At 39.9% G+C, this 19149-nt stretch overlaps 1 protein-coding gene across 6 annotated transcripts in view; it reads left to right on the top strand.

Annotated features, from left to right (window-relative positions):
• Positions 1-19149, top strand: part of LOC111183016 (protocadherin gamma-C3) — a 110171-nt gene that overhangs the window by 59119 nt on the left and 31903 nt on the right. The window contains exon 1 of one of the 6 annotated variants that reach the window (XM_022589932.3): positions 15637-19019. The exons of the other annotated variants lie outside the window; for them this stretch is intronic. Within the exon in view, the coding sequence (XP_022445640.2) occupies positions 16587-19019 (2433 nt within the window). The 5' untranslated portion in view covers positions 15637-16586. Of the gene's footprint in view, positions 1-15636; positions 19020-19149 lie in introns of those variants that run through there. 6 annotated transcript variants of the gene reach the window in all.

The following is a 19149-nucleotide window of genomic DNA, read 5'->3' on the forward strand; positions in this document are numbered from 1 at the left end:
TGTTGAAAAGACTACACTTCCTACATTGAATGACTTTTGCAATTTTGTCAAAAGTCACTTGGCCATGGGAGTTCCTGGTGGTCCAGTGGTTAAGACTCAGTGCTTTCCTCTTCCAAAATATAGCAGAGGGAGGAGCACTCCCAAACTCATTCTATGAGGCCACCATCACCCTGATACCAAAACCAAAGATGTCACAAAGAAAGAAAACTACAGGCGAATATCACTGATGAACATAGATGCAAAAATCCTCAACAAAATACTAGCAAACAGAATCCAACAGCACATTAAAAGGATCATACACCATGATCAAGTGGGGTTTATTCCAGGAATGCAAGGATTCTTCAATATACACAAATCAATCAATGTGATACACCATATTAACACATTGAAGGAGAAAAAAAACATCATCTCAATAGATGCAGAGAAAGCTTTCGACAAAATTCAACACCCATTTATGATAAAAACCCTGCAGAAAGTAGGCAGAGGGAACTTTCCTCAACATAATAAAGGCCATATATGACAAACCCACAGCCAACATTGTCCTCAATGGTGAAAAACTGAAACCATTCCCACTAAGATCAGGAAGAAGACAAGGTTGCCCACTCTCACCACCCTTATTCAACATAGTTTTGGAAGTTTTAGCCACAGCAATCATAGAAGACTCAGTGCTTTCACTGCCATGGCCTTGGTTCCATCCCTGTTTGGAGAACTAAGATCCAGCAAGCCACGTGGCCAAAAAAAACCCAAACAAAAAACCCAAAACAAACAGAAGAAAAACACTTGGCCAAACTAAGTTGAAGGGAGGGGTATGCTGGGATTTAAAGAAGATGTTTTTTATTCCTCAGGAAATGGAAGCATGCAGGAGTTAGTAACAACCATGTTAAGACCACAGAGGATGCAGGCAGCCTTAGTGTGGAGCTATACCAGGAAGAATACCATTGTATGTTAAATAGAGGAAGGAAAGAAATCAGGTCCTTTGTGACATATTTATGCTACTGGAGCAAACTAATCATGACACCTACTTGCTTCCGGACTTGAGTTGTGTGAACCAGTAAATTTTTATGGCTTAAAAAAAAAAAAACTAGTTGGCCTTACTTGTGTGGGTCTATTTCCCTGTTCTCTGTTTTGTTTCGTTGCACTATGTGTGTGTGTCTCTTCCAACACCACACTGTCTTGATTACTATAATATTTTGTAAGTCTTAAAATTGGTTAGAGTAATACCTCCCACTTTTTCTTCTTTTTGAAGATTGTTTTAGCTATTCTATAGGGCCTGTGCCTTTACATATAAATTTTGGAATAAGCTTGTCTATATTACAAAACATTTGCTCGTATTTTGATAGGAGTCACAACCTAGAGTTCAAAGTGGGGGGAACTGACATCTTTACTGTATTGAGTCTTCCAATCCATGAACATTGTATGTCACTCTCTCCATTTATTTACTCTTTAATTTCTTTCATCAGCATTTTTTAAGTTTCAGCCTACAAGTTCTGTGTATATTTTGTTAGAGTTATATCTAAGAATTTCACTTTTTGAACAATTGTAAATGGTGCTGGGTTTTTCATTTCAATTCCACGTGTTCATTGACAGTATATAGAAATAGAATAGATTTCAATATGTTGATCTTGTATCCTATGACCTTGCTGAAGTCACTTTCTGGTTCTAGGAGTTTTCTTGTAGATTCCTTGGGATTTTGTATGTAGACAATCATGTCATCTGCAGATAGCACAGTACTACTTCTTTGTTTCAATCTGTATGTCCTTTCTTTTCCTAGCCTACTGCACTGTCTAGAACTTCTAGTATTATGCTGAAAACGAATAGTGACAGTGGACATCTTTGGCTTGTTCCTAACCTTAGGTGGGGGGAATTTAGTCTTCTACTGTTAAGTATAATGTTTGCTTTAGGTTTGTGTGGATGCTCTTTATTGAGGAAGATCTCCCCTATTCCTTGTTTTCTGAGAGTGTCTTTTTCTTTTTCATAAATGGGTGTTAAATTTTGTCACATGTTTTTTCTGCATCCATGTATATGATCACGTGGTTTTTCTTATTTAGCCTGTTGATACAGTGAATTACATTAACTAATTTTCAAATATTGAACCAGGCTTGCATCCCTGGAATAAACTCCACTTGGTCATGAAGTGTAGTTCTTTTTGCATATTGCTGAATTCTGTTTGCTAATGATTTGTAAAGGGTTTTTGTACCTACGTTCATGAGGAATATTGGTTTGTAGTTTTCTCTTTTTTTGTGCTTTATTTGTTTGCCTTCTGATATCAGAGTAATAGTTGCTTCATAAAATGAAATGGAAAGTGTTTTCTGCTCTTCTGTTTTCTCAGAGAGATTGTAGAATTGGTGTTAATTCTTCTTTAAAAATTTGGTAGAATTCTCCAGTACAACCATCTGGGCTTAGAGATTTGGGGAATTTTTAAACTATGAATTCAATTTCTTTACTAGCTATAGGACTATTTAGATTATCCATTTTATATTGGGTAAGTTGTGGCAGCTTTTATTTTTGAGCAAGTGGTCCATTTCATCTAAACTGTCAAGTTTAGATGCAAACAGTTGTTCATAATATTCCCTTATAGTCCTTTTAATGTTTGTTGGGTCTGTAGTGATATCCCCTGTTTCATTGTGGATATTGGTTTGTCAGTCTTGCTAGAGTTTGTCAATTTATTTACCAGTTTTCACTGCTTTTCAGAGAACCAGCTTTTTGTGCCATTGATTTTCTCTATTGTTTTTGTTTTCAGTTTTATTGATTTCTATTTTTATTTTAAAATAGTCTTACTGAGATATAATTCACATATCATAAACTTCACCCATTTTAAGGGTGACAAGTTAGGCCAGTTTTGGTACTTTGTACTGCTATGCAACCATCCTCACTATCCAGTTTTAGAACATTTCCTTTACCCCAGAGATTTCCTTTGTGTCTGTTTGCAGTTAATTCCCACTCCACACTGAGCCCCAGGCAACCACTGACTTGATTTCAGTCTCCATAGTTTTTCCTTTTGTAGAAATTTCATATAAAATATGTAGTTTTTTTGTGTTAGCTTTTTTCACTTAGCATAATGTTTTTGAGGTTCTTCCATATTGTAGTATGTATCAGCACTTCATTCCTTTTATTGTTGAATAGTATTTCATTATAAGGTTATATACCACATTTTGTTTATCCATTTAACCATTGATGGACATTTGGGTTGATTCCAGTTTGGGGCTATTGTGAAAAATGTTGCTATGAACATTTGCTACAAGTCTTTTTATGAACATATGCTTTAACTTATCTTGGATATATACCTAGGAGCTCAATTTGATTGATTTCTTTTTTTTAAATAAATTTATTTATTTATTTATGGCTGCGTTGGGTCTCCATTGCTGCATGCGGACTTTCTCTAGTTGCGGCGAGCATGAGCTATTCTTTGGTCCAGTGCACAGGCTTCTCATTGTGGTGGCTTCTCTTGTTGTGGAGCATGGGCTCTAGGCACACGGGTTCTAGAGTGCAGACTCAGTAGTTGTGGCATGTGGGCTTAGTTGCTCCACGGCATATGGGATCTTCCCGGACCAGGGCTCGAACCCATGTCCCCTGCATTGGCAGGTGGATTCTTAACCACTGCGCCACCAGGGAAGTCCCAATTTGATTGATTTGTGCTATTGAATTTATTATTTTTTGCTTCTGCTCGCTTTGTGTTTATTTAGCTCTTTTTCTAGTTTCCTGAGGTGAGATCACAGTTTATTGATTTGAGAATTTTTATCTTTATTTAGTACTATATATTTCCCTCTAGGAATACTTTAGTTGCATCCCATAAATTTTGATACATTGTATCTTCATTTTCATTCCGTAAGTGTATTTTTAAATTTTCTTTAAGACTTACTCTTGAGCCCATGGATTATTTAGAGTTGTGTTTATTTCCAAATGTTTGGCGACTTTCCTGTTGACTTTCTGTTACTGAATTTTAGTTTAATTTCAGGATGTTCAGAGCATATATTTTGTGTGATTTCCATTCTTTTAAAATTGTTGAGCTTTATTTCCTGACCCTGGATACAATCAGAATGTTCCATGGGTACTTGAATAGAATATGTATTCTGTTTTGGAGGGAGATGTTCTGTAAGTGTCGATTAGGCCCTATAAGTTAATGGTGTTCCTTACTTTTTTGATATTCTAGTTAGTAATTCTATCAATTATTGAAAAAGTTTTATCAAATGTTCACTTCTTATACATTTTTGTTAGTAGTTCTGTCAATTATTGTCAAATTGAAGTCTCCACCTATATTTTGGTGGATACGTCTTTTTTACCTTTCACTTGTATGTTTTTGCTTAAATGTATTTTGAAGTTCTGTTGTTAAGTACATACACATTTAAGATGGCTATATCTTGCTGGTGGACTGACGCTCTTACCATTATATAATGTCCCTCTTTGTCCCTTTTAATTTTCTTTGGGTAAATAGACATACGAGATTGTTAAATATTCTTGATACTTGATACATTGACCTTTTCGTCATTTTGTAATATCTCTCTTTATCTCTGCTAATATATCTCGTCTTAAGGCCTAATTTTTTCTGATATTAATGTGGTCACTCCAGCTTTCTTATAATTAGTGCTGCATAGTATATCTTTTTCAATTCTTTATATATAAAGTATTTTTTCTGAAGGACATAGTTGAGGCTTTTTTATCTACCACTGATCTTTAATTGGCATGTTCAGATCACTTACATTTAATGTAATATTGATATGATTATGTCCACCATTGTGCTCTTTGTTTTCTCCTTGTCCATGCATTGTTTTTTTTCCTTATGGAACTTTTTATTAATAATTTTTATTTTATATTGGAGTATAGTTGATTTACAGTGTTGTGTTAGTTTCAGGTGTACAGCTAAGTGATTCAGTTATACATATACACATATCCATTCTTTTTCAGATTCTTTTCCCATATAGGTTATTACAGAATATTGAGTACATTTCCCTGTGCTATACAGTAGGACTGTGTTGATTACCTATTTTAGATATAGTAGTATGTGTATGTTAATCCTAAACTCCTAATTTATCCCTCCCTGACATGTTTCCACTTTAGTAACCATAAGTTTGTTTTTGAAGTCTCTGAGTCTGTTTCTGTTTTGTATATAAGTTCTTTGTATTACTTTTTTAAAAATTCCACAGATAAGTGATATCATATTATGTTTTTCTTTCTCTGTCTGACATACTTCACCTAGTATAATATTCTCTAGGTGCATCTATGTTGCTGCAAATGGCATTATTTCATTCTTTTTTATGGCTGAGTAATATTCCATGGTGTGTGTGTGTATGTGTGTGTGTGTGGGGGGGGTGTGTGTAAGTATAATTGCACATCTTCCTTATCCATTCCTCCATCAATGGACATTTAGGTTGGTTCCATGTCCTGACTATTGTAAATAGTGCTGCAATGAACTTTGGGGTACATGTATCCATGAGGTTGATATATATATATATATAGTGTGTATATATATATATATATATATAGTATATATACAGGATTGTTTTAAGTTGCTTGTCTTTTAATTTCAAATGCACTTTCAATATCCTGCATTTGTACTCTGCTTTTCTCACGATTGCTGGTTTTGATAGCATATTTGTGTGTGGATGATTTCCTTCATTTACTGTATGTTTGCATTTACCAGTGAGCTTTCCCATTTGTAATTTTCTTGTTTCTATTTGTGGCCTTTTCTTTTCCACCTAGAGAAGTTCCTTTAGCATTTGTTCTAAAGCTGGTTTGTTGGTGCTGAATTCTCTTAGCTTTTGCTTGTCTGTAAAGATTTTGATTTTTCTGTCAAATCTGAATAAGAGCCTTGCTGGGTAGAGTAACCTTGGTTGTAGGTTTTCCCCTTTCCTCACTTTAAATGTATCATGCCACTCCCTTCTGGCCTGCAGAGTTTCTGCTGAAAAATCAGCTGATAAAGTTATGGGGGTTCCCTTGTATGTTATTTGTTGCTTTACGCTCATTGCTTTTATTATTTTCTCTTTGTCTTTAATTTTTGTGAGTTTGATATGTGTCTCTGCATGTTCCTCCTTGGGTTTATGCTGTATAGGACTGTCTGCACTTCCTGGACTTGAGTGAATATTTCCTTTCCCATGTTAGGGAAGTTTTCAGCTATAATCTTTTCAACTATTTTCTCGGGCCCTTTCTCTCTCTCTCTCTTCTCCTTCTGGGACCCCTATAATGCGAATGTTTGTGCATTTAACACTATCCCAGAGGTCTCTGAGACTGTTCTCATTTCTTTTCATTGTTTTTTCTTTACTCTGTTCCACAGCAGTGATTTCCACCCATCTGTCTTGCAGGTCACTTGTTTGTTCTCCTGCCTCATTTATTCTGCTATTGATTCCTTCTAGTGTATTTTTCATTTCAGTTGTTGTATTGTTCATCTCTGTTTGCTTGTTCCTTAGATCTTCTAGCTCTCTGTTAAACATTTCTTGTATCTTCTTGGTCTGTGCCTCCATTCTTTTTCTGAGATCTTGGATCATCTTTACTATCATCTCTGAATTCTTTTTCAGGTAGGTTACCTATCTCCACTTCACTTAGTTGTTCTTCTGGGTTTTTATCTTGTTCCTTCATCTGGAATGTATTTCCCTGCCATCTCATTTTGTCTAACTTTCTGTGGTTGTGGTCTCCTTTCCACAGGCTGCAGGATCGTAGTTCTTCTTGCTTCTGGTGTCTGCCTCCTGGTGGGTGAGGTTGGTCCAGGTGCTTGTGCAGGCTTCCTTGTAGGGAGGGACTGGTGCCTGCCCGCTGGTGGGTGGAGCTGGGTCTTCTCCCTCTGATGGGGAGGGCCATGTCAAGGGGTGTGTTTAGCGGTGACTGTGAGCTCAGTGCAACTTTAGGCAGCCTGACTGCTGATGGATGGGGCTGTGTTCCCCATCACTGTTTTTTTGGCCCGAGGGGTCCCAGCACTGGAGCTTGCAGGCTGTTGGCAAGGTCTCAGTGCCAAAATGACGACCTCCAGGAGAGCTCATGACAATCAGTATTCCCTGGGGCCTCCGCCACCAGTGTCCTTACCCCCACAGTGAGCCACAGCCAACCCCACCTCCCCAGGAGACCTTCCAAGACCTGCAGGTAGGTCTAGCTCAGGCTTGTATGGAGTCATTGCTTTGTGCTGTGTCCCAGTGCATGTGAAATCTGTGTGCATCTTCCAAGAGTGGAGTCTTCATTTCCCCTAGTCTTGTGGAGCTCCTGCACTCAAGCCCCACTGTCCTTAAAAGCCAAATGCTCTGGGGGCTCCTCCTCCCAATACAAGACCCTCAGACTGGGGAGCCTGACGTGGGGCTCAGAACTCTCACTCCTCTGGGTGATCCTCTGCGATATAATTTTTTTTCCAGTTTGTGAGTTGCCTACCCAGTGGGCATGGGATTTCTTCTTCCTTTTATTTTTTGCCATGCCATGCAGCTGACCAGGGATTGAACCCGGGCCACTGCAGTGAAAGCATCAAATCCTAACCACTAGACTACCAAGGAACTCCCTATGGGATTTCTTTATATCATGAAAGTGCTACTCCTAACATCTTGTTGTGGCTTCTTCTTTGTCTTTGGATGTAAAATATCTTTTTTGGTTGGTTCCAGTCTTTTTTGTTGATGGTTGTTCAGCAGTTGGGATTTTGGTGTTTTCGTGAGAGGAAGTGGGCTCAAGTTTTTCTACTCCACCAATTTGTCTGGAATCAAGGGGCTGCTTTTAGTTTGGGTGCTTGCTGCCTCTTTCCTCAGTGTGTGCTGTCTGTTATCCCCTTGATATGGTGTGTGTAGGTGCAGCAGCCTCGCGCGCACTTCTGGTTTGGTGGGGGCAGCAATTGGTGTCTGTTCACTGCCCATGTGTGCTCTCCATCCATTGTTAATTTCTTCTTTGATCGTTTCCTGCCTTCTTGGTTATTGTTTAGTATTCTGTTTTGTCTCTGATATTAGTTTATTAAGTATCTCTTTGATTTTTAAGTGTTTGTTCTGGGGTTTACACTATGCATCTTTAACTTATGATCATAAATGTAACAGAATTTGAGTAATGTTACACCACTTTAACAGTATACTTCCATTTCTCCTACTTTGTTTTTTAGTGCCATTGTTGCCACACATTTTACTACTGTAGTATTTTAAGCCCCACAGTATGTTGTTATTATTTTTGCTTTAGGTAATCATTTCTTTTAAAGAAATTTAAACATGAAAAGTCTTTAATATGCAACCTACATTTTTATCATTTCTGTCACTGATTCCTTACACAGACCCAAGTTTCCATCGGTGTCACTTTTCCTTTCGACTAAAGAGCTTTCTTTAATGTTTCTTGTAGTATAGATCTTCTGGTTATATATTTTCTAGGTTTTTGTTTGTCTGAACAAAAAATCTTTATTTTACTTTCATTTTTGAAAGGTACTTTTGCTAAATATGGAATTCTAGGTTGCCAATTTTTTTCTTTCAGCACTTTAAATATATTCTTCCTCTTTCTTCTGCCTTGCATTATTTTTGATGCAAAGTCTGCAATCTTTCTTATGTTTGTTTTTCTGTATTTCCTCTGACTGCTTCTAAATTTTTCTCTTTATCAATGGTTTTTAGAAATTTTATTATGATGGACCTTGGTGTATTTTTCTTTATTGTGTGTTTTCTTTATGGTGCATTTTCTTTGTGGTGTGTTTAATCCTACTTGGGGTAGCATACTTGAACTTCTTGATTCTGTGGGTCTATAATTTTCTTTAGATTTAGGAAGTTTGAGGCTATATTATTCAAATACTATTTATCACATGCACACACACATACAAAATTAGAGAACTCCAATTTCACTTATGTTAGACCACTTGATATTTTCCCACAGGTTGCTGAAACACTGTTCATTTTTTAAAATCTTTTTTTCTCTGAAAATTGCCTCCAGGCAAAATAACAGAGATCCTGGGGCTCATCTCATTGCTTCCCTTCTCTCAGTCTTGCACTCCTTTTGAGCCAATGGCTAAAAGCATTTTTCTACATATTTTCATCAATTTTCTATTTGTTTATAGTGGTATGGCTAGTTCCACATTGTCAGAAGAAAAGGTTTTCACTTTGCTGTTTTTTTTTTTTTTTTTTTTTTTTTTGCGGTATGCGGGCCTCTCACTGCTGTGGCCTCTCCCGCTGCGGAGCACAGGCTCTGGACGCGCAGGCTCAGTGGCCATGGCTCACGGGCCCAGCTGCTCTGCGGCACGTGGGATCCTCTCAGACCGGGGCACAAACCTGTGTCCCCTGCACTGGCAGGCAGACTCTCAACCGCTGCGCCACCAGGGGAAGCCCTTCACTTTGCTTTTTGCACTAACAATATATTCTGGAAATCATTCTATATCATTTTACAAAGATCTTTCTTTGTAGCTTCATAAAACTCATTGTATGTGTACGTATCATAGTATATTCAACTAACTATAGTTTTCCATTTAGGTAGCTTTCAGTCTTTTTGCAGTTACAAATAATGCTGTAATGAATGACCTGGTTCATATATGTATTTTCATAATTTTTGAGGTGTATATTTAGGGTAAATTTCTAAAAGTGTGATTGCTAAGTCATAGGGCAAGTGCATATGTAGTGCTGTTAGATATAACTATTTCCCTATATACAGATTGTACCATTTTGCATTCCAATAGAGGAGAACGTTTATTTTCCCATAGCCTCATCTATAGAATATGTTGTCAAGCTTTTTAATTTTTGCCAATCTGATCAGTTTTTAAAATCTCAAAATCATTTTAATTAGAATTTCTCTCATTACTGTTGAAGTTAAATACCTTTTCGTATGTTTAAGAGCCAGTTTATCTTTCTAAAAGTTGTTCATGTTTTATATTCATTATTCTATTTTCTATCTTCTAGATTTTTTTAGTATTTTGTCTTTTAGAAAGTTATTTATATGTTTAGAGATATTAGCCCTTTGTCCAAGATATAAGTTGCAAATATTTTCTCCTAGCTTGTCATTTGCCTTCAACTTTGTTTATGGTATTTTTGCACTGCAATGTTTTTCCCCCTTTATTTTTATGTAACCAATGAATCGGTCCTTTTCTATATTGCACTTAGGTTTTGAGTCATAGTTAGAAAGCCTTGTCCCACACTCAGGTTGTAGAAAAATCCATCAGTTTTCTTCTAGTATTTGTATGGTATTTTGGTTTGTACATTTAGATCCCTGATCTATATGGACTTTATTCTTATGTGTGCTGAGGTATGGAACTAATTTTATCTTTTTTTCTTTTTTTTCTAAGTGGCTATCCAGTTGTCCCAGTACATAAAAAGTACATAAAAACTTCATCCTTGTCTTGGTGATTTGAGATTGCATCTATATCATGTACTAAACTTCTATCTTGCCAGAAGGTTTTAAAGATCAGAAAGTCACACTTCTTTCTCACTCAAAGTTATCATTATATATTGAAGTCAATTACTTCGTTTAGAAATATAACTCAGCCGTACAAGGCTACCTGTTTCAAAAAATTGATAATAATTTAGGTAACAATATAATAGCATGCTGGGGAAAAATTAAACAAATTTCATCTCTCTAAGGAGACTTAAGGTCTCTTGGGATATTTTCATATGGACAAATTTAGCAATTTTTTGTGGGTAGTTTCCTGACATATTTAAGCTTTGTGGTATAATAAACAGTAATAGTACTGATGTGATCAAGACTAAAAGAGATTATCACTCAAATGGACGGGAGAAGTAAACCTCTTTTTCTTTTTTTTTTGCTTAAACTTTGACCTCTAAATCACTGATTGTAGTTCCAAAATATTTTAATGAAATAATTTCTTATTCTTAAGGTTCATAGATCATCTTTTCAAATCAAAGTATGCAAAATATTTTCTCACATAAATAAACTTCAGATGAGCTTCACGGAAATATTAAGGCTAAACCATTCAGCTTCCACCAAATCCTTGAATATCCCACCTGTCTGCATCGTGGTACATGTTGATCTATTGATTATCTGTTTTTATATAATTTCTACTTAAATTATCCCTTAATTTGACCTTAGGATGTTCCTCAAATCAGCAAATTAGATTGAATTCAAAGATTACTAGATGATATTTAGGCTTTTAGGGGATAATACATATGTTTTTCCGTGAATTCATTAATTTAATAGTATCATGAATAAGATTTTTTGATATTATTAATCCTCTTGGAATAAATAATATTAGGTAATTACCTAATATTTTAAAAATAATATTAGGCAATACTTATGGAGAGCTCCTCTGTGCCAGGCAAGGCCATTTTCATGGGCATGTGAACTGTGCAGTCATACTGGTTCCCAACCTTAGAAGGGCCCTGCATTTGGTTTAATGCTCTTCTGTCATCATCTTGAAATTGTACTGATTTTTTAACAGGGAGCCCCCTGTTTTCATTTTGTGCTTGTCCCGCAAATTATGTAGCCAGTCCTGGTACCAAGCACTGTGTTTAGCAAGGAGAGTATATAATTTAATATATATTTTTGAAAGATTCTTCAGGTTTTCACATGTGAAATGGAGTTTAGGGAAAGCAAAAGAGGAAGTAAGACCAGAGAGGAAGCTGACAGTATTAAGGTGACTTTGTCTCAGGTGGTAGCGGTAGAGGGGAAAGTAATTGATAGATTCAAAGTATATTTTGGAGGTAATAAGCATTGACATGAACTGGTAATGAATTAAATGTTGGAATGTAGAAAAAGATGTTAAGGATGACCTGAGAATTATTTTTAATAAATTTATTTATTTTTGGCTGTGTTGGGTCTTCGTTTCTGTGTGAGGGCTTTCTCTAGTTGTGGCGAGTGGGGGCCACTCTTCATCGCGGTGCGCGGGCCTCTCACTATTGCGGCCTCTCTTGTTGCGGAGCACAGGCTCCAGACGCGCAGGCTCAGTAGTTGTGGCTCAAGGGCCCAGTTGCTCCGCGGCATGTGGGATCTTCCCAGACCAGGGCTCGAACCCGTGTCCCCTGCATTGGCAGGCAGATTCTAAACCACTGCGCCACCAGGGAAGCCCTGACCTGAGAATTTTTGACTAGACTAGAAGTGCCCATTATTAGATGAGGAACTTTGGAGACAGAACGTTTTTGAGGGTGTGGTTAAGAGTTGGATGTGACGTTATGCTAAGTGAAAGAAGCCAGATACAAAAGCCTATGCATTTAAAAAAATTTTTTTAATTGAAGTATAGTTGATTTACAGTGTGGCAGCAGAGTGACTCAGTTACACACATATACATTCTTTTTTATATTCTTTTCCACTATGGTTTATCCCAGGAGATTGGGTATAGTTCCCTGTGCTATACGGTAGGACCTTGTTGTTTATCCATTCTATATGTAGTAGTTTGCATCAACCAACCCCAAACTCGCAGTCCATCCCTCTCTCTCTCCCTACCCCTTGGCAACCACAAGTCTGTTCTCTATGTCTATGAGTCTGCTTCTGTTTTGTAGATAAGTTCATTTGTGCCATTTTTTAGATTCCACATATAAGGGATATAATATGGTATTTGTCTTTCTCTTTCTAACTTAGTTTGATAATCTCTAGTTGCATCCATGTTGCTGTAAGTGGCATTATTTTGTTCTTTTTTTATACTGTGTAATATTCCATTGTATATATATACCACATCTTCTTTATCCATTCATCCGCCAACGGACATTTAGGTTGTTTCCATGTCTTGGCTATTGTGAATAGTGCTCCTATGAATATAGGGAGGCATGTATCTTTTTTGAATTATAGTTTTGTCCAGATATACACCCAGGATTGGGATTGCTGGATCATATGGTAATTCTATTTTTAGTTTTCTGAGGAACCTCCAAACTGTTTTCCATAGTGGCTGCACTAACTTACATTCCCACCGACAGTTTAGGAGGGTTCCCTTTTCTCCACACCCTCTCCAGCATGCATTATTTGTAGACTTTTAAATGATGGCCGTTCTGACCGGTGTGAGGTGATACCTCATTTGCAGCTTTGATTTGCATTTCTCTAATGATTAGTGATGTTGAGCATCCAAAAGGCTATGCATTTTATAATTCCCTTTTTTTGTGAAATTTCTAGAAAAAGGAAAACTATGTAGAAAATCGATCAGTGGCTGCCTGAAGCTGGGGGTGAGAGCAAGGATTGACTGCAGACAGGCATGAAGGATTTTGGGGGTTGATGGGAGTGTTCTAAAATTGGATTGTAGTATTGGTTGTGTAAATGTATAAAAAGGCTAAAAATCATTGATTGTCCAAGTGAGCTGTATGGTAAGTACAAAGCTGTTCAAAGACTAAAATAAAAGATTGAGATACCGGTGATTATGTCAAGGAGTACTATTATTATTCCCATTTTATAGATAAAGAAAATAAAATTTAGAAATAAAAGCTTCATGGTTACATAGCTACTAAGTATAATGTCCAGTGTTGGAACTCAAGTCTTTTTGACACTAAGCCCTCACTGTTGAACACTGTAATAGATTCACTTTCTATTTTAAAATTGTTTGCTGCATCTTGTTGATCTAAGGCTCTCTTGGAATTATAAAATGGAGAGGAAAGAAGATAAGAGACTGGAAAATTCCGTTGATCCTGTACGCTGGTACTTCCATTTCCCCTGGATATAGGTGACAGCAAGTTTTATGTCCAGTGTGAGTTATATTACCACACCTTGCTTGACTCTTTGACAAACTATGTTTTCTCTTTCAAATCATTAGGTTAAGAAATAGTTTCACTTGCGCCACTGGTAGCTTAAAAGACTGACTGTATCTTCCAAAAATGCTTTCTCCTAGGGAAAATGGATACACACGAATATATATAGTGCTTACTGCATGTAATGATTACTATGCCATTAGCATAAAGATTGCTATATTAATAAGCCTTAAGTATGGGGAGATGTTGGTCCAAGGGTACACATTTTCAGTTATAAAATGAATGAGTTCTGGAATCCGATGTACAGCGTGGTGACTCTAGTTAACAATCTTGTAGTGTAACTTGACATTTGTTAAGAGAGTAGGTCTTAAATGTTCTTACCACACGCCTTAAAAAATGGTAACTAGGTGAGGTGATGGATGTGTTAACTATATTGTGTTGATCATCTCACAGTATATACATATATTAAATCATCGTGTTGTACACCTTAAGTTATATAACTTTGTTTGTCAATCATGCTTCCGTAAAGCTGGGAAAAATTAAGCATCAGGTGCCTACGGTGCTAGTCACTGGGGAGGCAAGTGGTAATCAGAACAGGCATGGTCTCTGCCTTCTTGCAGCTTTATTGTTTTCGTGGGAGAGTCAGGCACTATGCTTAAACAAAATATAATTATAAAATTTTAAATTGTGCTAGGTTCAATAAAGGAAAATGTAAGGTTTTCTGTGGGAGCATAACAAAGGACCCTGGTTTTAAGTGGGGCCTAAGGAAGACCTCTATTAGAAAACAACATTTAAACTGAGACCTGAAAGATTTGTAGAAATAAGCAAAAGCTAAGGAAAGGAAGGGAAAGAAGCTTTCCTAGGAGAAAAAAGCATGAAGAGCTTGGTTGACGGACCACACTGAAAGCAGTGTAATAACATATTGAGAGAAGGGGAAGGCTTGAGCACTTGGATACTATGCAAAGGATTTGGTATTTTATTTCAAGAGTAGTGAGTGAGATGCTGCTGAGAAGTTTTGAGCTGGAGAATCTTCTGATTCAATTAAAATTTTAAGATCACTCTTGCTACTGTAAACAATGGATCCAAGGAGGGTTCTGCTGGCTTATGAAGAGGTCTTAGGAAAACTATGGGCCTTATTGTTAAAGGGAAAACTACTTCAGCTTTTAAAAGCTAGTTTTTGAAAACCAGAATGTCAATTAAGTGATGGTGAATAGGGAAAAAAATGATTGATAAATTGGTATGTCTGAAAAACCTACTAGATCAGTGCTTCTCAAACTTTACATTCAAGTCACCCTGGCTTTTTGTTAAAATGCAAATTCTGATTCAGTAGGTCTGGAGTGGGGCATTTCTGCATTTCTAACAGCTCCCAGGTGATGCCCATGCCATTGGTCCTTGGCTCACACTGAGTAGCAAGTGGCTGGGCTACTATATATGTTCTAAATTCTATATTCTAATCTTCTAATACCTATCAGCCTTCTTGGTGGTATGGACAATTGTCAAATTTGAGTATTTAAAACTGGAGGTTTTAAGAGAGAAAGTATTGAGGACATAGAGAGACAGGTCAAATACGGCTTTTCATCTCTTCAATAAATATCCTATATATACTTCCTATATACCTATCTAACCTCTCTGCCTACCACCCTTCCTCAGGGTTCAGTTAAAATTCAGAAAGGACTATATGCAACCAAAGTGGTGTCCAAGATAAGCGTACAGAAATAGTATGAGGTTCTTTACATCTAATATCTAATGGGGTGATGTGCATCATTAATTAAGACTTACTATGTGCCAGGATTTTATCTGCCTTATTCATTTAATAAGATAGGGACTCAGGAACCCTTAGAGGGTAGTTTCTTGTCTAAGGATATACAACTCAGTTCTAACTTATATCATAGCTGACTCTCTTATTCATTATCCTAATCATTACTATTTTGTTTGACTACAATCCTAAATGCAGAAAACTTCAGGCTCTTTATTCTGTGGCTAAAGGCTTTGTATTTCTGACATCCCAATCATTTTATAAAGGCCCCAGGTGGTAAATAAAACCTGGTCTTTTTTCTTTTTCTTTTATGTTTTTTTTTGGGGGGGGGAAGGGGAGTGAAGAGGGGGTATTATCCTTTATTAGCAATGCAACTTCTCTTTGTGGTATGCCATATGATCTTGAGAAACAAATTGATCAAGTAAAGGGAAACTTTAGAGATGCTCTCTGATTGAGGTTATGCTTGTTGGGACAAACAGAATAGAAATTTCACATTGCTTCCTGGTTGTTAAGAAATAAGAGCTAAGCAACAACATCCAATTTAAAAAGAAATCTGAATTGTACTTTTAAATTTCATAAAACAAAGTTAAACCAAACAGCTGGTAGCTCCTGTAGATTTTCTCTACTGAGGAAGTGACCCGTAGTTCTACAGTCTCATTTGGTAAAGATATAACTGAAATTATCAACACCTCCACAGAAATGCTAAATGCCTCGCCACAATATGGTCCAGCTAGGTAAGTTTTACCTAGTCCTCCAACAAACCCGATAACGTTGTGTCGTTTTCGGTTTGGTTTGAACCCCCTTCTTGGGGGTTGAAGTGTTAAAGTCAGCGGTTGAGGTGTTTAATAGGCCCTAGTTCGGCTTGAAGACTCGCAGAAAGGCCATCTCCATCACCCTGCAGTTAGCTTTACAGCTAAGGTGTGTTTCCGATGTGCGGATACTGCCAAGGAGCTCTGGCTGTAAACTCTGGAAGGAAGCCAAAGGAAAGAAGCTCCTGGCGCTAACGCTGGTCCCGCTCAGTGAGCCGGGCGCTGGCGCATTTTTCGTGCAGTTATTGGCTGGGACTCTGCGTGCCGCTGTCGGCCAATGAAGAAGCTGGAGATCTGGCCCCGGCCCGTCCCCTCTTGGCGCCGCGGGATGAGGCAGAGACTGAATAGCCGGCGAGCAAATCAACGGCATCCAGAAAGCCATGTCCGACTCGGAGCCCAGCGCCCGAGCGTTAACCCGCTGAAAGTTTCTCAGGAAAGAAGCCGGGCCAATCTGGACCCCGCTCAGAGGAGCTGTCTTTGAGTGAGATGGTCCCAGAGGCCTGGAGAAGTGGGCTGGTAAGCACTGGGAGAGTGGTGGGAGTTTTGCTTCTTCTTGGTGCCTTGCATAAGGCTTCCGCCGCCGTCATTCGCTATGAGATCCTGGAGGAAAGAGAGAAGGGCTTCGCGGTGGGAAACGTGGTTAGGGACCTTGGCTTGGATCTCGGCAGCCTGTCAGCCCGCAGGCTCCGCGTGGTGTCCGGAGCTAGCCGAAGATTCTTTGAGGTGAACTGGGAGACGGGAGAGATGTTCGTGAACGACCGCCTGGATCGAGAGGAGCTATGTGGGACGCTGCCCTCCTGCACCATAACTCTGGAGTTGGTAGTGGAGAGGCCGCTAGAGCTGTTCAGCGCCGAAGTGGTGATCCAGGATATCAACGACAACAATCCCTCTTTTCCTACCCGGGAAATGAAATTGGAGATTAGCGAGGCTGTGGCGCCGGGGACGCGCTTTCCGCTCGAGAGCGCGCACGATCCAGATGTGGGAAGCAACTCTTTACAAACCTATGAGCTGAGCCGAAATGAGTACTTTGCGCTTCGCGTGCAGACGCGGGAAGACAGCACCAAGTACGCGGAGCTGGTGCTGGAGCGCGCCCTGGACCGGGAGCGAGAACCAGATCTCCAGCTGGTGCTGACAGCGTTGGACGGAGGAACTCCGGCTCGCTCGGCCAGCCTTCCTATTCGAATCGTCGTGCTGGACGCGAATGACAATGCGCCCACCTTCAACCAGTCCTTGTACCGGGCGCGCGTCCTGGAGGATGCACCCCCCGGCACTCGCGTCGTGCAAGTCCATGCAACGGATCTGGATGAAGGCCCCAACGGCGAAATCATTTACTCCTTCGGCAGCCACAACCGCGCTGGCGTGCGGGAACTATTCTCCTTAGACCTTGTAACTGGGGTGCTGACCGTCAAGGGTCGACTGGACTTCGAAGACGCCAAACTCCATGAGATTTACATACAGGCCAAAGACAAGGGCGCCAGTCCTGAGGGAGCACATTGTAAAGTTTTGGTAGAGGTTGTGGATGTAAATGACAATGTCCCGGAGATCACAGTCACCTCCGTGTACAGCCCAGTCCCTGAGGATGCACCCCTAGGAACTGTCATTGCTTTGCTCAGTGTTACCGATCTGGATGCTGGGGAGAACGGGCTGGTGACTTGCGAGGTTCCACCAGGTCTCCCTTTTAGCCTTACATCTTCCCTCAAGAATTACTTTACTTTGAAAACCAGTGCGGCCCTGGATCGGGAGACTGTGCCAGAATACAACCTCAGCATCACGGCTCGAGATGCGGGAACCCCTTCCCTCTCAGCCCTCACGACAGTGCAGGTGCAAGTGTCCGACATCAACGACAACCCTCCACAATCTTCCCAGTCTTCCTACGATGTTTACGTTGAGGAAAATAACCTCCCCGGTGTTCCAATACTAAATCTAAGTGTCTGGGACCCTGACGCCCCGCAGAATGCTCGCCTTTCCTTCTTTCTCTTGGAGCAAGGAGCTGAAATAGGGCTGGTGGGTCGCTATTTCACGATAAATCGTGACAGTGGCGTCGTGTCATCCTTAGTGCCCCTGGACCATGAGGATCGGCGGGCGTTCGAATTAACAGCTCATATCAGCGATGGCGGCACTCCTGTCCTGGCCACGAATATCAGCGTGAACATATTTGTCACTGATCGCAATGACAATGCCCCCCAGGTCCTATACCCCCGGCCTGGCCAGAGCTCGGTGGAGATGCTGCCTCGAGGTACGTCTGCAGGCCACGTGGTCACGCGTGTGGTAGGCTGGGACCCGGATGCAGGGCACAACGCCTGGCTCTCCTACAGCCTCTTGGGAGCCCCCAACCAGAGCCTTTTTGCTGTGGGACTTCACACGGGTCAAGTCAGCACTGCCCGCCCAGTCCAGGATACAGATTCGCCCAGGCAGACTCTCACGGTCTTGATAAAAGACAATGGGGAGCCGTCGCTGTCCACCACCGCGACCCTGACTGTGTCAGTAATCGAGGAATCTCCTGAAGCCCGAGCTGAGTTCCCCTCCGGCTCTGCCCCCAGGGAGCAGAATAAAAATCTCACCTTTTATCTACTTCTCTCTTTAATCCTGGTCTCCGTGGGGTTCGCAGTCACAGTATTGGGAGTGATCGTATTCAAAGTTTACAAATGGAAGCAGTCCAGGGACCTATACCGAGCTCCCGTGAGCTCCCTGTACCGAACACCAGGGCCTTCTCTGCACGCGGACGCCGTGCGGGGAGGCCTGTTGCCTCCACACCTTTACCATCAGGTGTACCTCACCACTGACTCGAGACGCAGCGACCCGCTGCTGAAGAAACCAGGTGCCGCCAGCCCACTGGCCAGCCGCCAGAACACTCTGCGGAGCCTCGATCCAGTGTTCTATAGGCAAGTGTTGGGTGCAGAGAGCTCCCCTCCAGGACAGGTAAGGGTTAGCAAGTCATCCTGGAATGACATTAATGCTTTTTGATTCCTGCATCAGTTTCAGGAAAGTATGTAGCCGCCTTTATTTTCAGTGATCAAGATGTTTTCCTAGTGATGCATCCACATTTTCA

Source organism: Delphinapterus leucas, chromosome 3 (assembly GCF_059928025.1).
Source record: "Delphinapterus leucas isolate spDelLeu-1000000601 "Yukka" chromosome 3, BTC_Dleu_Yukka2, whole genome shotgun sequence".
Taxonomy (NCBI): domain Eukaryota; kingdom Metazoa; phylum Chordata; class Mammalia; order Artiodactyla; family Monodontidae; genus Delphinapterus; species Delphinapterus leucas.